The sequence below is a fragment of the Thamnophis elegans genome, chromosome 10 (assembly GCF_009769535.1).
Source record: "Thamnophis elegans isolate rThaEle1 chromosome 10, rThaEle1.pri, whole genome shotgun sequence".
In the NCBI taxonomy this organism is placed as follows: domain Eukaryota; kingdom Metazoa; phylum Chordata; class Lepidosauria; order Squamata; family Colubridae; genus Thamnophis; species Thamnophis elegans.
This window is the reverse complement of record NC_045550.1, coordinates 40,198,244-40,224,565: the sequence shown is the minus strand read 5'-3', so window position 1 is coordinate 40,224,565 and position 26,322 is coordinate 40,198,244. Positions and strand designations below refer to the sequence as shown.

Sequence of the window (26,322 nt, the reverse complement as noted above, 5' to 3'; positions counted from 1 at the left end):
TCAGTCAGAAGAAAACATTTTGCGTGTGTATGTGGCAACATTTCACTTGGATGGCTCTGAGGAAATGTTTTGAACATAAATATTTCAAACATCCTATTTGTGTGGGTCATGCATTGCATGAGTGTATTGTGCTCTATATTTTACTTATAGTGTAGGTTCTGTGCATACTCAGATATGACAAAACAGGTAAGTTAAAGTCAAATCTGCATATATTTTGCAGTACATCTTTCTCTTCTGTTTTTAACTACCTGCTTCTGTTCCATTCATGGAATAGTTCCAACACCACTAAGCCTTCTTCTTATATAGAAACTATTTCTTTCAGGCGGATGGTGGAGTTGAGTGCCTTGTAGAAATTCGTAGTATAGTCTCTGAATCTGATGTCTCTTCGTTTGAGATCCAGCACAGTGGGTTTATGAAGCAGCTGCTGCTTTACTTGACGTCAAAGGGTGAAAAAGATGCTGTAAGCAGAGATGTCAGATTGAAAAGGTTCCTTCATGTGTTTTTCTCTTCTCCTGTAAGTATTCATGTATTGTTCAGTATTATAGCGGTCTTTTCATTCCAGTGTACATTATTTACTCTGTAATAAGTCTTTTGAATATATTAAAGACAGATAAATATGCTGGTTATTTTATCCCAGTAACTACTCGAGAGCCAAATTATGAAATATGGTTTGATGCCAACCTCATACAAAGAAAAATGTCTGAGTTTTCTATTTGATATGTAAATTCTTCAATTAAATTCTTTAATGATCGAGACAGTTAACAAATTAAATAAAATACAATTATACTCCTCTTGGTGAACGATAGTCTATTCGAGTTGTACTGTCTTGAACATTTGGAATATAGCTTCCGTATTGTCCAAAGAAGTAAAATAATACTGCATTCTTTAATTTTAGTTCCTCATTAAGAGCTATATGAATTCAGTAGTCCCTTTCAAATATATAATTCTGTTCCATTTCTGTTTGTCCATTTGGATTATTTAAATGTTGACTTGTCCAAGCTTTGTGAGTTTTAAATAATGGGTAAAAAAATAATTTTTACAGCTTCCTGGAGAAGAACCCCTTGGAAGATTAGAACCTTTAGAAAATGCACCTTTGTTAGCATTGGTCCATAAAATGAATAATTGTCTTAGTCAGATGGAGCAATTTCCAGTTAAAGTCCATGACTTTCCAAGTGGAAATGGAACGGGCAGCAGGTAAGGATTAATGCTCAGGTAAACTTATTTGTATTCCTTGTAGCATAATCATAATCCTTGTATTATGAATTCTGCACAGGTAAAATTATATGCTATATGGTGTTTATTGTTTCTTTTCTTTAAATACTAAACAGGTATTTCCAAATTAGTGGAAAATCTTAAAATGTTCTTTGTAGAAGTTTCAAGAATATAATATTTATAAAACTCCAGTTTCCTAATCTGGCATGATACATGAACTTCAGTTGTTGGAATAAGATTTGCCCATTTCATCTACCCGCACTTCACACTTTTGCCTCTAAAATAGTCTTCCTCAACCTACTGAAAAAGTGGTTGAGTCTGTGTGTATCCATATAAGAGAGAAGAAAAATGACACTTTCTGTTATTAGCAGCAAAAGTGAATTTGATATAATTTATAATGGGGGAGACATTACCAGATAGATCTATAACCCAAACTGTATTGACCAAATATGGTAGGATAATTTAAGAAAAATACAGAACATTATATGAACCATGTATAACATGTAATCGTGCCTTAGTTTGTTGATTTATGAAAGAATAGATTTAGAAGTTCAAGATTTTTTTTTAGTTTCAAGTCTTTTGAAGTAGATGCACTTTGGAAAGAATGATTTTTTAAAAACTAACAATCATGCCATTTTTGTTAATCTGCAGTAAAGTACTTTCCAGTAAAACTTTACTATGAGGCTAATGCAGTTATTGCAATTTCAAGTTGCATTGTACCTCCAGTATTTTAATAAAGGCATATTCTGATTGCTTAATTTTCTTAGGTGTTCATGTTCATTGACTACTAGTGATTGTACTTTGTATTTAGAGAAAACAACTCTTGGTTTGAATTTAGTTCAAGTAGATTAGATCTATAATATTATTACATATAGTAATAATTCTGAGAACAAACCTCTTTGCTCCTGGTTGTTTCCCAGTTGTTATCCATGGTTTGAATCATTCCTTTGTGGAATAATTGCAAAGGTATTATTCCTAAAGGTGTCTCTGGTTCTTCATGTGTGGTCTCTGTGCATTACCTATGTGGGCTTTGTGAATCTTCTATTGCTGAAAATTTTCCTGGGAAACTATGCCAGTATTGGCATGCATGGAAACAGTCTCTTCCTCTTCGTTCCTTTTCTGCCACTTAGCAGTTGATTAATTGTTGATGATATTCCTTTTTTAATTTAATAGCTTCTATAGCCAAGAAATTCACTCATTGATTTTGTTTTCAAAGGCAGGATAGTAGAATTTATTGGCTTTTTAATTGGTAGCTTTAGCCTGTTGAAAGCTTGTACCGTATATACTCGAGTATAAGCCGACCCGAATATAAGCCGAGGCACCTAATTTTACCCCAAAAAGCTGGAAAAGTTATTGACTCGAGTATAAGCCTAGGGTGGGAAATGCAGCAGCTACCGGTAAATTTCAAAAATAAAAATAGATACCAATAATGTTTTTGAATAAATAAATATTTATTTATAAATAAATAACTAGCTCTGTAAGTGGAAAAGAGGGTCAATAAAAACAATATGGTATCAACAATAACTTTAAATGTACAAAAACCTTAGCTCATTCAGCAACCAAGCTAAAACATAAGAGTTAAAATCCTTCAAAACTGGATTCCTCATCATCATCTGTATGTCCAAACAGAGCTTCAGCATTAGCTAGTGTGAGGTTATCAGCATAGACATTGTCATCATCACTGAGTTCGCAGTCATCACCATCAGAGCTGTCGTTCTCATACAAAGCGCTGTCTTCACTGCCATCCATAGCATTACTAATGCCACATTTCTTGAAGGCGTATCGCACCATGTCCTCCGGAATCTCTTCCCATGCATCACGAACCCACTTTGCTATCAATTCTATGTCGGGCTTCATCAGATTTCCACCTTTTGTCAGTCGGGCTTGACCAGATGACATCCATTCATGCCACATCTTTCTCACACGGTCTTTAAAAGGTTTATTTAAACACACATCTAGCGGTTGCAATACAGATGTAAGCCCACCTGGAATAACGGCCAAAGTAACTTGAGAAGATTTTGCCATTTTTTTATGTCATCAGATGTGTGGGCTCTGAACATATCCCAAACTAGCAATGATGGTTTTTTCTTTAAGGCTGCTCCTGGTCGTTCTTTCCAAATTTCTTCCAGCCATTTTTTTGTTCCGTCTTCATCCATCCAGCCTTTAATATGTGCGCGCACTGTAATTCGTGGTGGGAATTTGACCTTTTTAGGCAAGGTCTTTCTTTTAAAAATAATGACAGGCCGCAGCTTAGTTCCATTAGCCAAACATGACAGAACAACTGTGAAATGGTTTTTTTCATTTCCTGTGGTTCTGAGAAAAATAGTTTTGTCTCCCAAACTTGCCACAGTTCTGTTGCTTGGAAGATCAAAGGTCATAGGTGTTTCATCCATATTTCCAATATCTCCCAGGTCATAGTTATGGATCCTTCTTTGTTTTATGATGAATGAATGGAATGACATCACTTTTTCATCAAGGTCTTTTGGCAACTTCTGTGAAATCTTTGTTCTTTGCCGCAAACATAGGGAAAACCTATTCATGAAGCGGGTACACCATCCTGCTGACGCAACAAATTTTTCAATGCCTGGTGCTTTAAATTTGTCATCTTGTGCCATTTGAAGGGCACGTAAGCGAATTCCCATGCGTGTTACACAGTAACCATTTTGACGACACTCCATAACCCATTCATACAATTCATTCTCTAGAGCCCCATATGAAGTTGTTAAACCACGTTGAGCTTTTTTTGACTTTGGAATCTTTTCCAAGTCAGCTTTCTTTTTCCGCCATTCCCTCACTTGTTTTTCATCAACACAAAATTCCCTACTTGCAATACTGTTATTGCTTTCTTCTGCTCTTGACACAACCTTAAGTTTGAAACCAGCTTCGAATGACCTGCGTTTTTGTTTTGGTCGAGGATTACCGGTAGAAGTACTGGGATCCATTTCTAACAGGATAAAAAAAAAAAAAGACTTGTTCGGGTACCGTATCTTTTGAGGCCTAATGCAGGCTGATATTATAGAAAGTGATGACATGACTGTTTGCATAGAGCAGCCTGATTGGAACCCCCAAGGAATTTGTCTTAGGTGTACATAAATAAAATAAAATAAAATACATTCATCAAGAATCATAAGCTACAACACAGTGATAGTCTCTCTCTCTCTCTCTCTCTCTCTCTCTCTCTCTCACACACACACACACACACACACACACACAAATACACACACACACAAATACACACACACAAATACACACACACAAATACACACACACTCCTCCTCTGGATTCAATGGGGTTTAGGAAATCTCCCACCCTCATACACTCCTTCTTTCTTTCTCTCTTCCCTCCTCTGGATTCAATGGGATTTTTAGAAAATCCCCACTCCTGTGCACACACTTCTTTCTTTCTTTCTTTCTTTCTTCCCTCCTCTGGATTCAATGGGGTTTTTAGAAAATCCACACTCCTATGCACACACTCCCTCTTTCTCTCTCTCTCCCCTCCTCTGGATTCAATGGGATTTTTAGAAAATCCACACTCCTGTGCACACACTCCTCTTTCTTTCCCCCTCCCCTCCTCTGGATTCAATTGGATTTTTAGAAAATCCACACTCCTGTGCACACACTCCTCTTTCTTTCTCTCTCCCCTCCTCTGGATTCAATGGGATTTTTAGAAAATCCACACTCCTGTGCAGAAACTCCTCTTTCTTTCTCTCTCCCCTCCTCTGGATTCAATGGGATTTTTAGAAAATCCACACTCCTGTTTCACACACTCCTCTTTCTTTCTCTCTCCCCTCCTCTGGATTCAATGGGATTTTTAGAAAATCCACACTCCTGTGCACACACTTCTTCTTTCTTTCTTTCTTCCCTCCTCTGGATTCAATTGGATTTTTAGAAAATCCACACTCCTGTGCACACACTCCTCTTTCTTTCTCTCTCCCCTCCTCTGGATTCAATAGGATTTTTAGAAAATCCACACTCCTGTGCACACACTCCTTCTTTCTTTCTCTCTCCCCTCCTCTGGATTCAATAGGATTTTTAGAAAATCCACACTCCTGTGCACACACTCCTCTTTCTTTCTCTCTCCCCTCCTCTGGATTCAATAGGATTTTTAGAAAATCCACACTCCTGTGCACACACTTCTTTCTTTCTTTCTTCCTTCCCTCCTCTGGATTCAATTGGATTTTTAGAAAATCCACACTCCTGTGCACACACTCCTCTTTCTTTCTCTCTCCCCTCCTCTGGATTCAATGGGATTTTTAGAAAATCCACACTCCTGTGCACACACTTCTTCTTTCTTTCTTTCTTCCCTCCTCTGGATTCAATGGGATTTTTAGAAAATCCACACTCCTGTGCACACACTCCCTCTTTCTTTCTCTCTTCTTTATAGCTAAATTTGATACCATTAAAAATTAAATAGGATTAAAATCTGTGGTTTATAATTTACCAGTTGTGTCCACCCCACTCCTTTCACCAGCGTTAGCCCGCTGCACCAAGGGGGGCACGTAAGAGGAAGGGGAAAATACAAGAGTGCACGCGGCAACCTCGACGTCTAAGTGGGCAAGTTCACAGCATGCGCGCCCGCACGTCTGAGACAGGGCATAGAAAGGGGAAAAAAGGCTGATTGGACCCAGCTCTGTTTGGGGCGCAGGCGTGGCGCGGCAGCAGTTTTTCAGGCTGCTCCCAGATGGGATTGTAAACCCCTTCTACACCCTGGCTCCTCCTCTTCCAGAGTTCAGGCTCTCTTTCTTTCTTTCTTTTTTTCTTTCTTTGAAAGAGAAGCCCAAATTAGCCAAAGGGGGGAAAGCGAGCGAGCAAGGGACCCCAGGAAACTAGACTCGCTTGGCTGGACTACGTACGCTCCTTGGCTTAGTTGCTTTCCGCGCGCCTGTTAATATATTCACGGAAACAAACCGCGGCAGTTTTCCCCAAGGGCAATGCCGAAGAGCAGAGCCCGGAGAGAAACCAAGGAAGTCACGGAGGGCATTTGCCACTTTCTCTAGAAGGTGATACGAGCTTCCCTTTCGAATGGGAAGGGACGGGGGGTTGGCTGGGCTCTTCCCAGCAGGAAAGGGGGTTGTTTGAAACATTGGGACTGGGGGAGGGGTTGGTTTTGTTTTGTTTTGAAAGGAAATCTCAACCTGTTACAATCGTCCTTCCCAAATGAGCCGAGGAGGACAGCGGCGAAAAGTTTTCTCCAACATTTAGGGGAAAGTCGCGAGCAGCATTGCCCTCACAACTGAGGGGAATAATGCCTTTCCACTGGGGATCGTGGCCACCTTTCAGAAACTGAGCGCAGTTTTGCGCCCGGTATTCTTGGAAGAGGTCCCGTTGGAGCCAGAGGGGTTTTTATACGAAGAAAGGAACTGCAAACAGTAAACTTGACGGCCCCAAGGAAAGGAGAGGCTGAGCCACGGGAACGAAAAGAAAAAGGGAGGGGGAAAAAACCCGCCCTCTTCCCCTTCCAGGTTTTCTTAAAAAGCAGGCAGCGCTCCTTGGCCGCAGGGCTTCACGGGGACCTTTCCCCCTCCCACTGCTTCGCTCGCTCGCTCGCTTTCCCCCCTTTGGCTAATTTGGGCTTCTCTTTCAAAGAAAGAAAGAAAGAGAGCCCGAACTCTGGAAGAGGAGGAGCCAGGGTGTGGAAGGGGTTTACAATCCCCCTCCCTTCCCATCTGGAAGCAGCCTGAAAAAACTGCTGGGAGGTATGCGGTTCCTAGGTCAGCGGCGCGTGGGATCAAACTAGGAAGAAACTGGAGGTGGGGGGGAGCAGTTCGACAAAGTCCCGACAAAGATCCGAGGCTGAATTCGGCAGTGTTTATGGATCAGGGTCAGCCCCACCAGCTGGCGACAGGAGAGCAGAGAGGAGCGGACGGAGCAGAAGCAGCCCCAGGGCTCCGCTGCCGCTCCCCGCATTTTCTGGACGGGGATCCCTTGGAGAGGGGATTCCTTCCTGCGAGACCCTGTCCAGAAAATGCAGCGGAGCCCCGGGGCTGCTTCTGCTGCGTCCGCTGGACTGTGGGGCTTGGAAGGGGGCGGGAAGAGCGGCGAGGCTGGCGGTGGCCAGCGGTGGCAGGCTGGTTCGCCTCCTCCTCCTCCAACAGGCAACAGCACTGCCGGATCCAGTTGTAGACTCGAGTATAAGCCGAGGCGGCTTTTTTCAGCCCAAAAAGTGGGCTGAAAAACTCGGCTTATACTCGAGTATATACGGTAGATTAATATAATCAAACGTAGTATGTTAATACAATGGCTCTTGGGTCTCACAGCACTGGTTTTATTCTCCACTGTGGGTTTACCCGTGAGAATATTTTACCAAATATGATTTTCAGAACAAGTTTCAGTAGTTTATTAATTTCTTTTCATTCCACAATATAGTTCTCAGATGCAATTGTTCTGTTGCCTTTAATAGTCACTGGCAAGACTATGGAAAGCCTTACTGCAGGTTTCTGTCCATTTTTGTAAAGTAGATTCTGAATGAATTAGGAATTATGCATTCACTCCAGATGGGCCCTTTCAATATCAACAGTGTTTTGCAACAGTATATTTCTGTCAGATATCTACAAAGAAGCATCTGGTTAAGGCCTTTGTGTTTTGTCATATGTTCCCAACTCAGTCAGTGGGTCAGGGAAAATTCTTAATTAGGGTATTACTCTTGTTTGTTTTGATCTAATAGGAGCACTGGGCCACCACTGTCAGATAAACTTCCCCCAAATGTGTGTTGCACTGAGACCACAATAAAGGAAAATAGATTGTTTACTTGCAATAGATTGTTTACTTGCAGTCCTACGGGATTGGGCGGCATATAAATTTTATTAAATTCAAATTCAAACTGTAGTTCTTTATAATCTGTGAATTTATAATCTGTGAACTCTCCTTCCCCTTTAAGTCTATCTTGCTGGGTGATTCTAGTTCATGTATTTCTTTGCTAATCCTTAGGAACTGGAAAGGAAAGAGGAGAAATTCCTCGATAATACTGACATGTTTTCCACCCAAAATCTCAATTATAGAAGGTTCTTGACTATCAAAACTTTAGCTATAGAAGTTTTTTGCTAGGCCTTAATGCAGGTGCAAAACCTGTATATGTAAATGTGCAGATGCCAACCAAAAGATTTATAGTTGTAAATAAACAACCTGTCTTTCTGGCTATTCTGCCTCTTATTTTTACAAGAGGAAAAATCGCAGTATAAAAACTGCTAGAATACCTAATATATGAAAATCCACATGGATTATGAAAAAAAGATGCAAGAGGCACCATATAAATATCAAACAAATTTATTAAATTAGATTGTCATTTAAATTATAGTGCAAACGCTTTCTTTTGTTTTTATTTTATTTTATTTTAGATAAAACTCTAGAAAATTCTGATATCTAACATAGATGTTTGTCAATTGATAAATCATTTTTGATGTTAGTATCCATTATAATTTTCTTAACTGATATCCTAAATTCCTAAAAAAAAACCAACCCTGCTACTCTTTGAGGAATTCACCTAATTAAAAATATACCTAAGTAACTATTGGGAAGTGCTAGCTTTTAAATGATGTGGATATCAGTTTCGCTGAATGTTCTTGTATCTTCTATCATAATATGGCATCTGTAGGAATTGTGAGAAAGTGGAAGTCTATGTTGATTTTAGACTAGATTGATGAAAATCTACAGACTTTTTTCTGTAATTTGAACCAAAAACAATAATCTATTAAACAATAGGTTAAAAAATGATCTATTTGTATGCTTGCTCATTGAGGTTAAAACTAACAAGATGGGATGCTTAATGAAGTAATATCGAATTATTTGCTTCTACTAGTGTATTGTGCACTACTCTACCTATTTATTCAAAAGGAGGTAACACTTTTTAATCGGTCTTGCCTTGGGTAAGATTGTATGAAGGTGCTACTTTAATCAGCTTAAACTGTCTTGAACAGCACCTTGCTAAAATAGTTTGAAATCAAATGAAAGATATCACGTGGTGTTATGAAGGTTCTGAATTAGAAATACAAATTAAAGTACCTGTAATCTTAGCAATTGGCTACATAGCCAATGCAAAAGATGAATTATTTTAATTATTATAATGAAATAATGATTGTATGAAACTGAAAATAGAATAACTGTAGCAACGTTTTTCATAAATTATCTTGAGTTTTTCTCTTAACAGAGGATCACAAGCTTTAAAATTTTTCAACACACATCAGTTGAAATGCCAGCTGCAAAGACACCCAGATTGTGCTAATGTGAAACAGTGGAAAGGTGGACCTGTGAAGATAGATCCTCTTGCGTTGGTACAAGCGATTGAAAGATACCTTGTAGTTAGAGGTATTTTATTCTTGTTATGAATACCACTGTATGATCACAATTGTATATTATTTCTAGTTGTGTTTTAGAAGCTTGGCTTTTATATAATTTTATTATAACTCACTTAGTTAAATGTTTTAAGCAGTCTACCCAAGGTTTCTTTGCAACGACATTCTAGTCCCTATTGCATTAGTGTTCAATGGTTATATATCCAGCTATTTGAGTAATACTTTAAATAACAGTTTGGTCTGCCCATTCCAAATGGTCTGTTCATATATTATATTGTGTAGAATCAGGAATATGTTAACCAGCTAATATGGACAAATAGCTAATTGAGGAACATTTCTTATTGAATATTGTTATAACTCAAGTTAATTTTTTATCATATATAATTTTCCTTCATAGATTAGCAACAGTTTATAGTTGGATTATTAAGGATTGCATGTGTTGTATGAGGCAAGGAACATTTCCAGTGTGATATGGCAACTTTCCCTGCCCAAATTCTTCTATGCTGCTGAGATACACAAGTGATGACTCTGAATGAGAACTATTCCTTCTGTGATAGTTGCTATCTATCTTGCAGTTGTGATAGAAACTAGACAAACCTGTTACTCTTTGGGTCATCTGCATAGCTTATAATGCATTTTAAAAATTCTTAAAAATTCAGGGAATATCAGAGATATATCTACTTAAAAATAGCCCATGTTAAACTGTATAGCACAATTAAATTTCAGAGTTTGACTGCAGGGAATGTTTTATGATATTTCTTATTATATAATAAGTTTTTTATAATAAGTTTTTTTGTTATAAAATGTTTTATAAAATTTGTCAAATTTCAATTTCGTGGGAGTTCCTGGCTCCCAAACTTTAGACGCATTCTGTAATTTAACTCATTTGAAGTACCTTGCTTGAAAATGTTTTGCCCTATGAATGCACCATTTCATCCCAGTGGAAGGTTACAGGCATGTGGATTTTAGTAAGACATAGATTCATAATAGAGGTATATCTATTAGTTTGTGCAAGCGCATATCTTAGTAAGGAGTAAAATAAAGGTGGTTGCATAACTTTGGAAGGTATTTATTTATGCATGCGCATATACATATGTATGTATGTATGTATATACACGTTATTACTTCTGTAGTATAAGTAAAAATAATTAACAAAGTTAAAAAAGCCATAAAGTCTTCATCATTCCAGGTCCATATGAAGTGCTTGATAGGTAGACAAAAATGCCAAATCCAGTTTAAACATCTGACTGAATGTGCGACCAACGATAATAATTGATTGAGGAAAAATAATTAGGAAAAAATTATGAAATACCGAAGTAATGAGAGATACAGATCAAAGTTGCATACCTATTAAAGACATGTCAATTGTTATATCAATCTTTATTGGTGTCCTCAAAACTTAAAGAACTTCCTCTATATCTTAAAATATATATTAAAATATTGAATTTATCTGATATGAATACCCTAAAAAATTACCCTGCTTGGAACTCCCTATATTTTAGATGGTATCTTAGTACCATCTCAGGTGCTTGGTTAGGAATTGAATTATTAAGTTTCCACCAGACGTAGATTGTAAATCTAACTTTAGATTACCCACACATAATAAATTAAAAACCATAACACCCCCACCTATCACTTATGCCAGAAGAAGCATGCTGGTAAGTCTTCCCATGCCTAAAGCAGACAGTTTTAATTGTCTTTACTTAGATCCCTTAGTATGTAGAAGCTTCTTGGTAAGATTCTTGGAACTCCCATGCTAAATTATTCTTTCTGTAATGGGTCTTTTGAGATAGAATATTATACTGTGATTTAGCATTAAAAATAGTTTTAAAAAGCCAAGGTAATTTTCCTTTTCTTTGCTTTCTTCATTGGAGAAAAAAATTATATAAATATAAGAGCATAAAATATACTTTGCAGCTTCTGTAATTATTTTAAAAGCATTCATTCTTCTGGAAGATCCAGTGGCAAATTCTATTTGTTTATTTTAGGTTATGGCAGAGTGAGAGAAGATGATGAAGATAGTGATGACGATGGCTCAGATGAGGAAATAGATGAATCTCTGGTAAGGTACTGTTCAGTGTATAATTCTGCTTTGCATTTTCAAAAGTCGTTTTTAAAGGTTTTTCTCTCCCCCTTCCCTCCCCCACATCTGCTTTTTTAAAATAGGCTGCTCAGTTCCTAAATTCAGGGAATGTGAGGCACCGGCTTCAATTCTATATTGGGGATCATCTCCTGCCATACAACATGACAGTTTATCAAGCAGTTAGACAATTTAGTTTGCAAGCCGAAGAAGAGAGGGAGTCTACAGATGATGAAAGCAACCCATTGGGAAGAGCTGGCATATGGACCAAAACTCATACCATTTGGTGAGCCAAATAAACGATCTGTGACAGATCTCATATAAATCTAATGAAAATATATATAAAAATATTTTAACTAATTTTAATTACTCTTAATTACCAGTTGACAAAATGGAGGGCAGTAGGTTGGGGCAGATTTTAAAACTTTCTGAATGGCTTAATCTAGTGCGAAAATATGGAAATTCATATGAGTATAGGGATTAGCTTCAATTTATTTCGTCCATTCCTAACAGGAAAAAAATGTTCTGGCATCATTGTTTGGCATTATAGAACCTAAATGAACAATATACACTAACTACATGTTGTCTCCTGATGAAAGGAAATTGGGAAACCTTTTAATGCATTTTGTTTGAAAAATAAGATTGAATGTTTCACATGAATACTGATACTCCTAAATGAGATGAAATATGGCACTCATTTCCTTTGATATGCTATTTTTATTGATTTACAATTACTGTAGAAGTAGGTTTATTTATATGCTTTATTTCTGTCCCACTTTCCACCACTTATTTTCAGATAAATTGAGTTTACTATCTCAAATCCCCCATTAGGCTTTAATAGCTAATGGTGAATTTTATCTGGTTCTCTTGGGGGCCAGTCCAGTTTTTAATTATTCCTATCTCTTTTCAGTGGCTGATTCTTTTGACTATAGCAGTGTATCTAGAAGTTAGTATGAAATGATCATTTCTTCATACGTGGAAGGGAATTGGAAAGGGACACTAAGGGCCACCTTGGTTCAACTCCTAACCTTTTTAAACTGAAGAATAGGATGGGATTTTTATCCTCCAATAGGCATTTGATGAGAGTATCTTTTGGCACTTTGGAGTCTTGTTAATTTTGTTAGGCCATAACATGTCATGGAAAATAGCATTACCTCAACCACATGACTCTTTCATTTGACATGTATATGTTGCAGCAGATAACAGCCACCTGACCAATTTTGTCTGAATTCTGAAGTAAAGCAGGTAGTTACCTGGATGGGAGATGACCAAGGAGTTCGAGGGTTGTAGGCTAGACTAGGGCAGTTAAAAATAGTCATAGAAGACAGTGCAAAACTACTTCTGAACCATTTTCATAAAAACTACTTGGCTATATCTGTGTAATAGAATATGGTTCCCAGGTGTATACATATGTTAAATCCATTAGTTATGTAAACAAAGGCCTTTAAATGGACAAATGCAAGGGTCTAGAAATGTCGTAAGAGTTTAACTTCCAACAGCAATTTATCATGTACTACTGTATCAAAAGCCTTACAAAAATCTATGTAAATTGCATCTACAGCTTTACCTTGATGAAGACATGTAGTCCAGATGTTTCACAGTGCAAAAGTTGTAAATTAGAGGACGAGTTTTTCCTAAGGTCAAACTGTTTGTAGGATAGCAAGTTGTTTGTCTATAAGTGGTAAACGATGGATTGGTTTATAATTGATTCCATAACTTTGCATGTAATACAGCACAAAGAGATGGGTTATAATTTTCAACTGAACTAGTGTCACCCTTTTTAAAGATTGGCATAATTATAGCTGATAACCATAGATCAGGCAGAGAACTAGTTTGAAACGATACTTCAAACATTGTACACACAGGTTCAGTTAGGACGGTAGCAAGCTTTTTCAAGAAAAAAACACATAATCCATCTGGTCCTGTGGCTAGCAATGGCTTTAGATTACATAATGCTAATTCAGTATTACCTACTGCAAATTTAATATTTTGCTTAGCTTCACTTGCTGCTTCCTGTCTGTTAGGTAGATTTTTTGATTGACATTATTTTTTTTATGTTTAAATTGATCCAAGGAAAAAAGCTATTACTCATGCTCCTCTGTTGTTGGGTCAATTATTTATTAGAGTGTATATCTTTTAGGTACAAGCCAGTACGAGAAGATGAAGATAGTAATAAAGATTGTGTTGGTGGTAAAAGAGGAAGAGCACAAACTGCTCCTACGAAAACATCTCCCAGAAATGCAAAAAAACATGATGAATTGTGGCATGGTATGTACTTTGTTTATTTCCTAATGTAGACTAAAGGTTGTATAAGTTTTGAAGTATATTATTTCAACTGCAATTTAATTGACATTGTATTTCTACACTTGTATTATGTAAAATGGCTGCAATGAAAATATTGTATATAATTTTTTCTCTAATGGAATGTATTTTCTTGTAGATGGTCTATGTCCTTCTGTCTCAAATCCTTTGGAAGTTTATCTCATATCTTCCGCTCCTGAAAGTATAACTTTTGAAGATCCTTCATTAGATGTTGTTATTCTTTTAAGAGTTTTACATGCCATGAGTCGTTATTGGTATTATCTATATGATGTAAGTAGTCTTGGTAGATTTGCATTAGATGTCTGGATCTGTGTTGAGCTTCATTTTCTTAGGTGTAATTAAAACAAATTTTAATTGTTTACTTTTCCATTTAAGATCAGCAGAATAATGTTAATTAACAATGTATGAAATTATTGATTATTATCCTAATTGCAATAGTATTATTTCACCACAAAGCTACTGGGTCCATGCATATCAATATAAATGCATAGTGGATCTGAATAATGTACTGTTTGGTTATCCATTCATGCTGATATTACATTTTAAAAACTACGTCAAATGTTGATTACTTGACACTTCCGAGAATATAAGAACTACCTTGGATCACAGCAAAGACAATCTATTCAGTATATTAATAAATGCACATATCCTGTGAAATTGTTTAATACAGAAAATAATTTACATGATCATTTATCAAATGACACTCTGGAAGTGTACTTCAAAATGCTTTGCAGGAAATTTAAGCTACTGCTAGCTGGGTAGATTTGGGAAGGGGTGAAGATTTTTGTTCTCCATGTTTTGTGGTAGTTCTTTATGTTATATATGGCATGGTTAATGGGGACAGAAAATTTTATACAGAGAGGAAGTGGGAGAGTAATGGCACCTAACTTTTGATAGCACACCATGATTTATAAAGAGGCAAAGCAGGTTCAGAAGACATTTACAATCTGTCTTTGTAATAGCCTTAATACATTTAACTGTCAAATAGAAACAACTTTCTTTTTGTTACTGCAGAATGCAAGCTGTAAAGAAATTATTCCAACATCTGAATTTATCAACAGTAAGCTAACAGCAAAAGCTAACAGACAGCTTCAAGATCCTTTGGTAATAATGACAGGAAACATACCAACATGGCTGACAGAGCTTGGAAAATCATGGTATGAAGTTTGTTAATCACTATAGATATTTTAATGTGTTATTCCTTATTGCATATGTTTTTCTTTATTATGAAGGAATCAAAAATAGGAAAGTAAATACAAAATACTAAATTTTAATATAGAGTGGATAGATGGATGACTTTATGAAATGTAGAAGACTGCTTGGTTTAATAAGAAGCACACATGTATATTTTAGGTTACTGAAATGCAAAATACCAAGAAGAGTAACAAGCAGTACTTTCCATAAAGTCTTGAATGTCTTGAATGTTTATGCAGTATGTACAGTTTGCATAGATATTTAGTGGTTGGGAGATCAAAGAAAACATAAGACATTGTTTCTCATAAGACATTGTTTCTCAGTGACATTTTTTCCAAGTCATGAAACTGGGTTGTATCTCTGCTCTCAAGAGTTGTTCTATTAAAACCTGGCTCTTCAAGTGAGTGCTCAAGTATCACTCATGTAACATAGTAACTTCAAACAATTAGGAGATCTGGCTTCTTTTATTCATGTTTACATTTTCTAGATAGAATTACAACTTTATATGAGGTTGAATTTTGCAAATTAAAAATATCATTTGGTTGCAAATCTAGCTTTATGCAAGTCTTCATCTTGCTATTACTTAAATCAGTTCATTAATTCACTTTACACTGATTTTGACATATAAAAGTTCGGAATGTATTTGTTTGAAGGACTAACTACCGTAATGTTAGCTTGTTTGAACTTCAGAGGTATGTTTTGTAGCTTCTAAGAAAATCACATCTTTTTTTTTCCCTAGGGGTGTTTAGTTGAAATCTGTTTCAGTAGGCATTCTGTTGCCAGTTTTAAATAGTTATGTTGAGCGTCACCTTCAGTAGTCTACAGTAGTGAGCTTTAAATATTTTATTTAAATAAAATTTTATTTAATATTTATTTAATATTTTTTCATTAGCTTATTTGAAAAGTTATTTTAATATTTTATATTGGGCAGGGAGAACTAGATAATGAAAGTGTTTTCAGCTTCATGATTACAGCTTTGTAATGACATTTAATTCCAAAATAATAAACTTGTAATGTAAACATCATTTCTCTTTTTATAGTCCTTTTTTCTTTCCATTTGACACTCGGCAAATGCTGTTTTATGTAACTGCATTTGATCGTGATCGAGCCATGCAGAGACTGCTGGACACTAATCCAGAAATCAATCAATCTGATTCTCAGGATAGCAGAGTAGCACCCCGGCTGGATCGGAAAAAGGTAAATTGTTATAGGAAAATTGTCTTTCTTAAGCCATTGGATTTTGAATAGTTAATTCATTTAATTAATTTTTATGCTGCCTGTCTTCCCTATAAGGTAAAGAAACTAGAATCAAATAAACATCAGAATTACTGTGCTCATCTGCAGTAATAGATTATTTCAGAAAACAATAACTAAAACAACTCAAAGCCTAAGACAGTGATGGCGAATCTTTTCAGCACCGAGTACCCAAACCGGAACATGTGTGCATGTGCATGCGCTGCAGCGCTGGAAACTCAAAGACCAGCTGGCTGGCACCCACATGCCTGTTTTCAGGCCATTTTTGGAGTCATTTTCAGGCCGTTTTTGGGGCTGGTTTGGGCCCAAAAAATGTCGTAAAAACAACATGAAAAATGGCCTGGAAAACAGCCTGAAAAAAGGCCTGTTTTTTGGTTGTCATCAAGGGCCTAGCATGATATGTGAATTCAGCCTATGTCAGATTTCCGTTATATGTAATTTAAATGAATTAAAGTAAATTAAATGTAATTTACATGGCTAGAGAGTCAGTTTTTCAGCTAAGGAGTCAAACTAAAAATGAGGAGACAGAGAATTCTAGTTCTGCCTTAGACATGAAAGCTGGCCTGGTGACTTTGGGTCAATCACTCTCTCTCAGCCCAACCAATCTCACAGTATTATTGTTATGGAGAAAATAGGAGAAAGGAGAATTAGGTATGTTTGCTATCTTAAGTTATTTATAAAAATAATAAAGACAAGATTAAAAAAATCTTTAAAATGTCATGTCTACATCAGTAAATTTATATTCTCATATATGATTATGATGATATTAAAATTTTAGCTAGACAATAAATACAATTGTCCTTTTCTTTGTCAATAGCGCACAGTGAATAGAGAGGAATTGTTAAAACAAGCAGAATCGGTGATGCAAGATCTGGGCAGTTCAAGAGCTATGTTGGAAATCCAGTATGAAAATGAAGTAAGCAAAGATTATGGCTATTTGTTTCTACTGTTTGTTTATCTTCCTCTGTGAGTGAGTAAAAGGATTAAACAGGTTCTGTGCTCTAAATTTCTGTTTCTCATTTTTTTGTCCACTCCCAACCTCAATAAGCACACAGATTGGCACTATTGCAGCTACAAAATCTGAAAATTACTGTTAAAAATATTTTAAAGTTTAAACTTTAAAATGCTGTTGTTCTTGACTGAAATCTTTTGACATTTCACACCTTCTGGAAGATTCTGGAAGGAATTCATTCCCCAGAATTGTTATCTCTGACATGGGAACTTTAATTTTATTTGTTCAGAATTATCACAAAATTAAAGTAAAGGTATTTGAAGTGAAAATATTTTGATTATTTTTCCATTGTGACTGACTTATAATTAAGTCTTCCACTGTAGTGTTTCCACTGTAGTGCTGGTTTTTTATGTTTGCTCCTCCTTTCAAGAACAAGACCTATGGTGTGCTGGATTTTAACAACTAGCATTTCCTGTTGCAGGGCTGTTGGTTTTACCCTTCAAAGATCATAAAATGTGTAATAGTAATTTGTTTTTCCTCAAAAGGTTGGCACAGGTTTAGGCCCCACACTGGAGTTTTATGCACTTGTATCTCAGGAATTACAAAGAGCAGACTTGGGCCTGTGGAGAGGTGAAGAAGTTACTCTTGCCAATCCTAAAGGTAAATAAGGGTCAAATCAAATTGCATTTCATCATTGATTCAATGGTGTCTGCCACTGGAAAGGGTATCTGCCAGCGAAGTAGAAGGGAGTACAGCATGAAAGTTAGTTTGCTGAGTATTTCTTCAGAGACTAAGGAATTTAGAATCCAGTAAATTTAGGGTCACTTTTGCTATTTATCTGTCTGTCTTTACTTCTAAAACTAGTACTAGTGGGAATATACTGTAATTAATTGTAAACTTGCAGAATGAACTACAAGTATGATTGACATCTTGGGCTGACAAATAGTCCTCTACATTTCCTCAATAGAAACAACTCAAAGATTTGCTTGCTGATTCTCAACTCTCATTAGCTGGCAGATGCAGGATTGCTCTGCGTGATTCTTTTTAGAAAGTGGAAAAATATTATACTGCTGGGTATTGTTAATTTTTCTTGAAACTTTCCATGTTTTTAAAAACACTAGAGTAAGTATTTTAAACTTTGTGGTTAGCTTTGAGATGTTACTAGTTTAATCTTGTTGTATGATTTGTATATAAGACTACTTTTTGTTTTGAACAGGAAGCCAAGAAGGGACCAAATATGTTCATAATATTCAAGGTCTGTTTGCACTTCCATTTGGCAGAACTGCTAAGCCTGCCCATATTGCTAAAGTTAAAATGAAGTTCCGCTTTCTGGGAAAATTAATGGCAAAAGCAATCATGGATTTTAGACTGGTAAGAGCATAACTGGGTTGAGCTTGACATAACTTTTCCTATCTTTGAAGTAATGTTTATTGTCATATATGTCAATTTCATATGTGAAATTGCAAGCTAACCATTACATCTTCAGTATTAGCTGGATATGATTTATCTTTTGACAATTCAGCTAAAATTTTTACCTTTTGCTTTTAGGTTGACCTTCCACTTGGCCTTCCCTTTTACAAATGGATGCTGCGGCAGGAAACATCTCTAACATCTCATGACTTGTTCAATATTGACCCTGTAGTAGCCAAATCTGTGTATCATCTTGAAGAAATTGTGAGACAGAAGAGAAGACTTGAACAAGACAAATCACAGGTATCCATACTAATATTAGATATGAAAGGCTTTATTTGGTTGCTTTTCAATTAATCCTTAAAAGGAGTACAGTAGAACCTCTCGTCATGACCATAATTCATTCCATAACTTTGGTTGCAACCCAATTTGGTCATGACCTGAATTTAATTTTCAAAATTTGGCACTTACAAAAAATAAGCCGCAAAAAAAAAAAAAAAAAAAAAAAAAAAAAAAGCCGCAAAAAAAGTGAATTTTTTGGTCAGAACCTGATTTGATCATGGTCAGAAGAGTTCATGACCAGAGGTTCTACTGTATTTCACTTTGTCCCCAATTTAAATAAATTCTTCTGGGAACATGTTTAACTACATGCTCAAAAAATAGAAAGCTAAAAACATTTTTACCAGATGATCACTTGTGTTTATGCTTATACCTTTAGACCAAAGAAAGTCTACAATATGCACTGGAGACCCTTACAATGAATGGCTGTTCAGTTGAAGATCTAGGATTGGATTTCACATTGCCAGGGTTTCCAAATATAGAACTGAAAAAAGGAGGGAAAGACATACCTGTAACTATTCATAATTTAGAAGAATATCTCAGAGTAAGTAACATCAGAGATTTGAAGGATTTGATTGGCCGTAAGATTTTATTATTAATACTAATTCTGAATGATTGCTGACATGTTCCATGATGCTGGTGATGAAACTTCAACTGTAATTATTTTTAATTGTTTCTTTAAAAATTTGCTTTAAAAGGTTATGTGTTATTTAGTGAATAACAGTTCCTGAATATGCTTATTTATAAATGTGTTTATTACACTGATATTCTATGCTTCCATTGTGTTTTAATCTGTTTCAGAGAAGAAATATATTAAACTTAAAAGTTACACTATAAAAATCAGTATAAATCTTTACACATATATTTAAAGTCACAGACCACTTAAATCTGGATCAGCATAGGACAACATTATTTAGAAAGAAATGTGTAGTATTGTCAGTTAATCATGCTGCATGAGCAGGTACCAATAACTTAATGCAGAATAAATGTCATAATTGGAGAATTTCTATTAGAAATATTGCTGAGTTTTATTTTGCTTTATTATTTAATAACTAAAAGGAAACTATCAACCATAGAACTGTTTTATGTCACGTAGCTTAGATTTGGATGGTATATTAATTAGTTTTCTTACAAACATTGTTACCCGTTATTATTAATAATAAATTCTTGAGTAGCCTATTAATGTTACTATTTTGTCAATGTTTTCTTATAGCTTGTTATTTTCTGGGCACTAAATGAAGGTGTTTCTAGACAATTTGACTCATTCAGAGATGGATTTGAATCTGTCTTTCCCCTTAGTCATCTTCAGTACTTCTATCCCGAGGAGGTTAGTACATTTTATGTTTGAGCCTAGAGAAATAACTTTGTACTCTTGAATTCTATTTTCTTGGTTATAAATGTGTAGATATATACAACTTGTTTGGTAATGGAAATTTCTCATGGAAAATATTTAACTTAATAAAACTAAATTATCCTGATTTCTTGGCATAGTTTTGAAATGGCCATATACTTCTATTTTTCTAATGTTTGCAGTTGGTATATGTTGAGGACATTATATCTCTTACACAGTATTACATAATTCTGTAATTTGTGGCTTGGTTTTTAAGAGCTGATACTCTTCTGTGATATTTTGTTTTCTTCATAAGGAATAGGTGGAAAAAAGAAAAGTCTAGGAAAAATACAAAGCTCAATTTCTGCAAGATTTGGATAAGTGGTGTCACTTGTAGTTTTGCACAAGGGATTCTGTTAATAAGTTCTGCAGTAATAAGTTGACAGCTTCTGTACTCTTCTCTCTTCACATTTCTCATGTTGCCTCCTGTTCTACAACACTCGTATAGCTGGACCAGTTGCTGTGTGGTAGCAAAACAGACACTTGGGATGCAAAGACACTAATGGAATGTTGCAGGCCAGATCATGGATATACACATGACAGGTGACACAAATTTCTTTATAAGTGAATAATTCATTTATGAGTCAAGCAGCTTTTTATACTATATCTATATCAAGATAACTGTGTTTGTTAACTGAAGTATTCCTCTTTTTATTATTTTAGTCGTGCTGTGAAATTCCTGTTTGAAATTCTTAGTAGTTTTGATAGTGAACAACAGAGATTATTTCTTCAGTTTGTGACTGGTAGCCCTAGACTGCCAGTAGGAGGTAGGTGTTTTGATTGATATCTTAATAAAAACAAATCTTAATGATTTATTTGTGTTGAAAGTCATCTTTGTTCTATTTAATTATAATACAGCTTTAGCTCCAAAAGGGGTATTTATATAATTCTTAATTTGTAATCCTCCATAGTTATATTTTAAAATAAAATAATTTGTGGTCTGATCCTGCTTGGATCATATCAGTAAATAGTCTGTCAAGTATAATAAACTTTACTCCTAGATAAGTATATATTGACTGCAACATTATCCTAGTATATAAGAAGTTATATATGAAGTTATAATGAAAGTAGTTTTGGCCTCTGATTTGGTTAATTGTATGGACATTCTCTTTATATCTTTGGGCCAGTCAGTCTCTCAGGTGAGGTTACTTACTGGCTTATTGTGAGGGAAAGATGCTTCTTGATTTCCTGAGAGGGAAAACTGGATCTAATAAATAAAATAAAAAATGTATAATTTCATCAGAATGCCATTAGCTTGCCTTGAATAATGAGCAAGCAGGCAGCAATATATTTCTAAATAAAAATAAATAAAACGAGTCCCTATTTATAGGCTTATCTTGTTGCAGTGGGGGAGGAGGGAAATGCACACAGAAAGCTTTAAACAACTAGACTTTTTGTGACAGTCACTCATTTCTTAGTTCTAGCCTGATGAGGAAGGAACAAGTTGGCAAGAGATTTTTGAAGAAACATCATAGCTTCAAATGTTCTACCTTTCCTTCCTGTTTTTTTAAAAAAACCTTTTACTATTTGAGGGAGCTTCCAGGGGAAATATAAAGACTTTCACTTTAAACATTACAATTCTTCGTAAAGAAAATGCATCATACCAACCATACAACAAAAATGACACGTTTGTGGAAATCTGCACACATGTATCTTTTGTAATGCTATGGTTAAAAGTTAAACGATGGTTTGTTTTCATATGGATCCACTTTAGCGATACAAAAACTATATAAATCATGTTGTATTCTAACTGATAGCTTAATATATAAATTTGTAGTGAAAATTGGTTTTTCCCCCCACTTTCTTCTTAGGCTTTCGAAGTTTGAATCCTCCCCTTACGATTGTACGGAAGACATTTGAATCCACAGAAAATCCAGATGACTTCTTACCCTCCGTAATGACCTGTGTAAACTATCTCAAGTTGCCAGACTATTCAAGTATTGAGATAATGCGTGAAAAACTTTTGATAGCTGCAAAAGAAGGGCAGCAGTCATTCCACCTTTCCTGATCACAAAGAATAATGCAATGTCTGCCTGTTACAGCAAAAAGAGAATCATGATTCTTTTCTAAATGTATCATCTGAGTCGAGGAAACGTTACGCCTTGTTTAGAAAACGGCTTGCAGATTATAAACAAAGACACTAGGTTGATATTCATTAAAGGCCCCTTGGACTTTAAAGTGATCAGGCCCTAAAGTTGTTGTGACAAGGTTTCTTTAGCAAGTTCTTGTTTTAAATTATCATTTATCAATGAGTGAAGTTTAACTTGCTTTGCTGTGTGAAATTTAAAAGGGATGTTTTTTCAGGCTGGAACAATAAATGTTGCTGTGCAGTTTAATACTGGGCTGTGTGTATCCATCTAGCCAAGTCTGCAGTTTTTTCCTCCAAAGACAACTTTGTACATAAGTACAGAAATTGAAAGAAGTATTGGACCTTCTAGCTAAGTAGACTAGTTCTGTATACCATGATTTGCTCCCCTTTCCCTCCCTCATGTATTGTCTGATATGCAATCCATATGGCTCTATTTGTGTGCATCACTCACAATTGTTACATTTTTGGACATGGACATTTACTGTTCCATGTTTTCTCAAATTAAAAAAATAATTTAATTTTATTAAATATATTGTCAATAATTCCACCTTTGTAAGTAGGTAGGATGTTTCCTATAGCTTAGTTTTAATGTAGTAGTGTATATTGGCTACTTACCAGAAGAAACTCTAGAGCTGTTTACACAGTAATTTAGGCAAACCAACTCTTACCAGGGGCTAGGAGGAGTGTATGCTTTTTGTGTAGTTGAAAAACTCAACAATTGATTGGTCTGGCCAATATTTATGATGTGGCCAGAACATTTTGAATTGATGTAAAGTTTTTTATAAAGTCAAATTAATATTTTTTTCTTCCCTGTTCAGTCCTGTTTCCTTTATTTTAAGTTCATAGTTTTCTTTGAATTACTTGCCCCTGCTGTCAACTAGCATTCCCTCCCCCCCCCCCCATTTGCCCACAATACTGGTATGGATCAAGACAATTCATCCATTTTTGACACAGATAATGCACCTGTAAGAAATGCTGTCCTACTGTTTTATGTGCTGATTTCTCAAATCTGCAATAATTTACTTCATCAGGTTAATGTTTTTACCTGAATATAAATAAAGTTTGCTTCACCTTTTTGTTCATAGTTCTGTACTGTATGCATAAGTTCAAACCTGTAAATTATTCCAATGCAAGTAAATCATCTTAAATTTCGTTGGCTAAGTTGCCATCTTGTCATGGATGATTTACCATTAAACAAGAGTTTGCAAGATCTAGTTTTCTTTATTTTCATGAGTTCAAAAATAGAATATTCCAAAACATTCCTGAGATGTACATGCTATGTAGTTCATCTCTTAATGAAAAACTGACATATGACTTTATTCAACTTTGAGAAATCAAAATAAACATTGGAGTACTGTTAAATTTGGTTGGATGATCAGGGTAGAGCATCTATTAAACCTCAGCAAGATTGCTTTTCAGATGAAGAACTTGTTACTACATAATGTACTCAAGTACATGTAACTGATATTCTTTTAAGATAATGGGACTGGCCACATTGTGCACCACTGAACTGTGATGAGAAGCTGAACGCGAAAATCATTATGCAAAGACATTGAGCAGTCTGTCAGATTAGAACTGAATGGAAGTACTTCACAGTGGACATAACAGACAATGGCTAGTATTTCTTAAAAACCGAAAGGCAGTGTTAAAATATGGACTGGTGTTTAAAATTGTTCAGATAATGCTATCAAACATGGCACAAAGACTCGTGTTTATAGTACATTGATAGCAATTTGTTCTTTTTTAAGGTTCTATATTTTAAAAAAAATTGACATGTAAAAATATTTTGTATTAAAATATCATCTGTATTGATATTTTTTTTACCCATGTTGTCTCCCTACAGAATCTGGATTTCATTGAATGGCAGTTCTTAAATTCAAAAAGACCTCTGATTTCTGAAAGCCCAAGTAGCTTTGGGATGGGATGGAATTGGGAGAATATTGTTTTGGAAAAAAAACCTGGGCTATTGCCCGATTGGATCCATGCTACAAGATCGTTTTATGCCTAATTTGGAAATGGGAAGGATTAAAAATAATAGTGTTTATTCAGCAAGCACAGGAATCGTATGAAGAGGCCTTCTGACTATTTTACCATAGCAAACTTCAGTCTGCCAAAATGAAGTGATATATAGAAATATAGAAAACTGCATCATGGTTTCCTGAATAATGTATGTCTTTTGTTAATTAAAAAATTGACCAGATCTGTTATTTTGAAAAGATTGGTGATACTGACACAGTTCATCACTTTATTGTCATACTCTAATTTTGGGTATATTTTTTTGCTGCTGTTAGCAGACACAGTGCCACTGTAATCTAGTTTAAGGTATGAAGTATAGTGCTTTAAAGCACCTAACAAAGTGTAGATCGATTGTTTGTCTTCAGTAGTTTAGTAGACTGGCGGATGCCTCCAGCTGTGTACTTTGTAAGACTGACTTGGAATTCTGTTCAAGCAACATGAATTACTGAGCAAATTAAGGAGATACACATTTTGTTAGTTTTCCTTGCTTAATGCATATAGTTTATATGCATTACTAAATTTTAAGAATTAGGTTAAATATATAATTGTTCTGTTCACAGTAAGAAGTGACAACATAAAACACTGCTTCCTGAAGACAATAATCTTACTTGTTTTACTCTTCAGATATGAATAACACTCTTCAAACCAGAACTGGAAACAGTCATTTAGCAAACATTATAAAAGATTGTGGGAATTGTAGTCCAACAACTTAGCATGGGTAAAGTGTGCCAACAACAGCTACTCTTTCTTAAGCTACCCTTTCAGGATTCTGAACAGTACTCTGAAAATCTTATGATTGCAACGCATTGTGTTGCCCGTAGCTATCATGACTCAACTTAAACTTTTAAACTGAAAATTTCTAGTTAGTATTGTGCCATATTATTATCATCTGTAGGTATTCTAAACTGGTGGAAACTGAATTAAAGTCCTAAGAAAGGATCTAAGAATTAAGGTAGTGTCCAAGGATAGTTCCAAATAGGGTGGATTTTTGTAAAGTGTTCTGGTCTGATAAATTTTGATATTTCCATATATCAAGGGTGTTTTTTAGATACTGCAGTGAAGGCTCCAATCACAATTAGAACAATAAGTATTTTTCTCCATAAACATTCAACTTCAATCTGCCAGTTCTGGGATTTTGTAATTTTTTCCAGTTCTTTTTACTCTATTAAAGTATTCATTCACTGGAAACCTAGCATACCAGCTTTACAAACCCACATCGCTATTGGAAACAATGTGTAATCTCTGTAGTTTAAGTAGTTTAATATTTCTGAAAGTGCAACCTATTTTCATTCGTACTTTCGGTCTTTAGTCTACTGCTGCTTTCCAATACTGGATCTTTGATCCTAAATACATATTTCTAGACATTATTTATATTTTATTAATTTTATAATAGTTCACAAGAGCACTTTTTCATTCCATTGCTCTGCTTATTCATGTCTTTTCATAATTATTTAAAAATAGGCAAAAGTAGAAAGTGAAACTGAACCATTAATTTCATACAGTTGTCACAATGAGTAACATCTCTTTCTGTGACTCTTCCCAAAAGAACTTCACTTACTTTCCCTAAATGTATTTGTGTTTAAGTGTCTTAAAATTGCTTTTAAGCCTCTGAATTTTATTCCTAATATAGAAACAATTCTTAGCTCTGTCATAAGGCACAGTTTTGACTGCATTAAAGCAATTATGGAAGTACACAACCAGCTGCTTAATTTTCAGATACTAAATTGGTGTCTGTGCCACTTCTTACAAACTTATTGCCTTTGATTTATGCTAGGGA

At 35.4% G+C, this 26,322-nt stretch overlaps 1 protein-coding gene across 5 annotated transcripts in view; it reads left to right on the top strand.

Moving 5' to 3' along the window:
* TRIP12 (thyroid hormone receptor interactor 12) overlaps nucleotides 1-25,104 on the top strand; it is a 95,638-nt gene extending 70,534 nt beyond the window's left edge. For 2 of the 5 annotated variants that reach the window (XM_032225379.1, XM_032225377.1), the window contains 18 exons: nucleotides 323-514; nucleotides 1,043-1,194; nucleotides 9,340-9,512; nucleotides 11,488-11,561; nucleotides 11,666-11,865; nucleotides 13,720-13,847; nucleotides 14,020-14,171; nucleotides 14,916-15,058; nucleotides 16,136-16,292; nucleotides 17,167-17,265; nucleotides 17,847-17,961; nucleotides 18,518-18,672; nucleotides 18,850-19,014; nucleotides 19,430-19,594; nucleotides 20,264-20,377; nucleotides 20,889-20,983; nucleotides 21,104-21,207; nucleotides 22,252-22,448. In XM_032225379.1, the coding sequence (XP_032081270.1) occupies nucleotides 323-514; nucleotides 1,043-1,194; nucleotides 9,340-9,512; nucleotides 11,488-11,561; nucleotides 11,666-11,865; nucleotides 13,720-13,847; nucleotides 14,020-14,171; nucleotides 14,916-15,058; nucleotides 16,136-16,292; nucleotides 17,167-17,265; nucleotides 17,847-17,961; nucleotides 18,518-18,672; nucleotides 18,850-19,014; nucleotides 19,430-19,594; nucleotides 20,264-20,377; nucleotides 20,889-20,983; nucleotides 21,104-21,207; nucleotides 22,252-22,448 (2,580 nt within the window). Of the gene's footprint in view, nucleotides 1-322; nucleotides 515-1,042; nucleotides 1,195-9,339; nucleotides 9,513-11,487; nucleotides 11,562-11,665; nucleotides 11,866-13,719; nucleotides 13,848-14,019; nucleotides 14,172-14,915; nucleotides 15,059-16,135; nucleotides 16,293-17,166; nucleotides 17,266-17,846; nucleotides 17,962-18,517; nucleotides 18,673-18,849; nucleotides 19,015-19,429; nucleotides 19,595-20,263; nucleotides 20,378-20,888; nucleotides 20,984-21,103; nucleotides 21,208-22,251 lie in introns of all 5 variants that reach the window. The other 3 variants (XM_032225380.1, XM_032225378.1, XM_032225375.1) reach the window with 2 other exon arrangements.
* The last annotated feature ends 1,218 nt before the right edge of the window (nucleotides 25,105-26,322 follow it).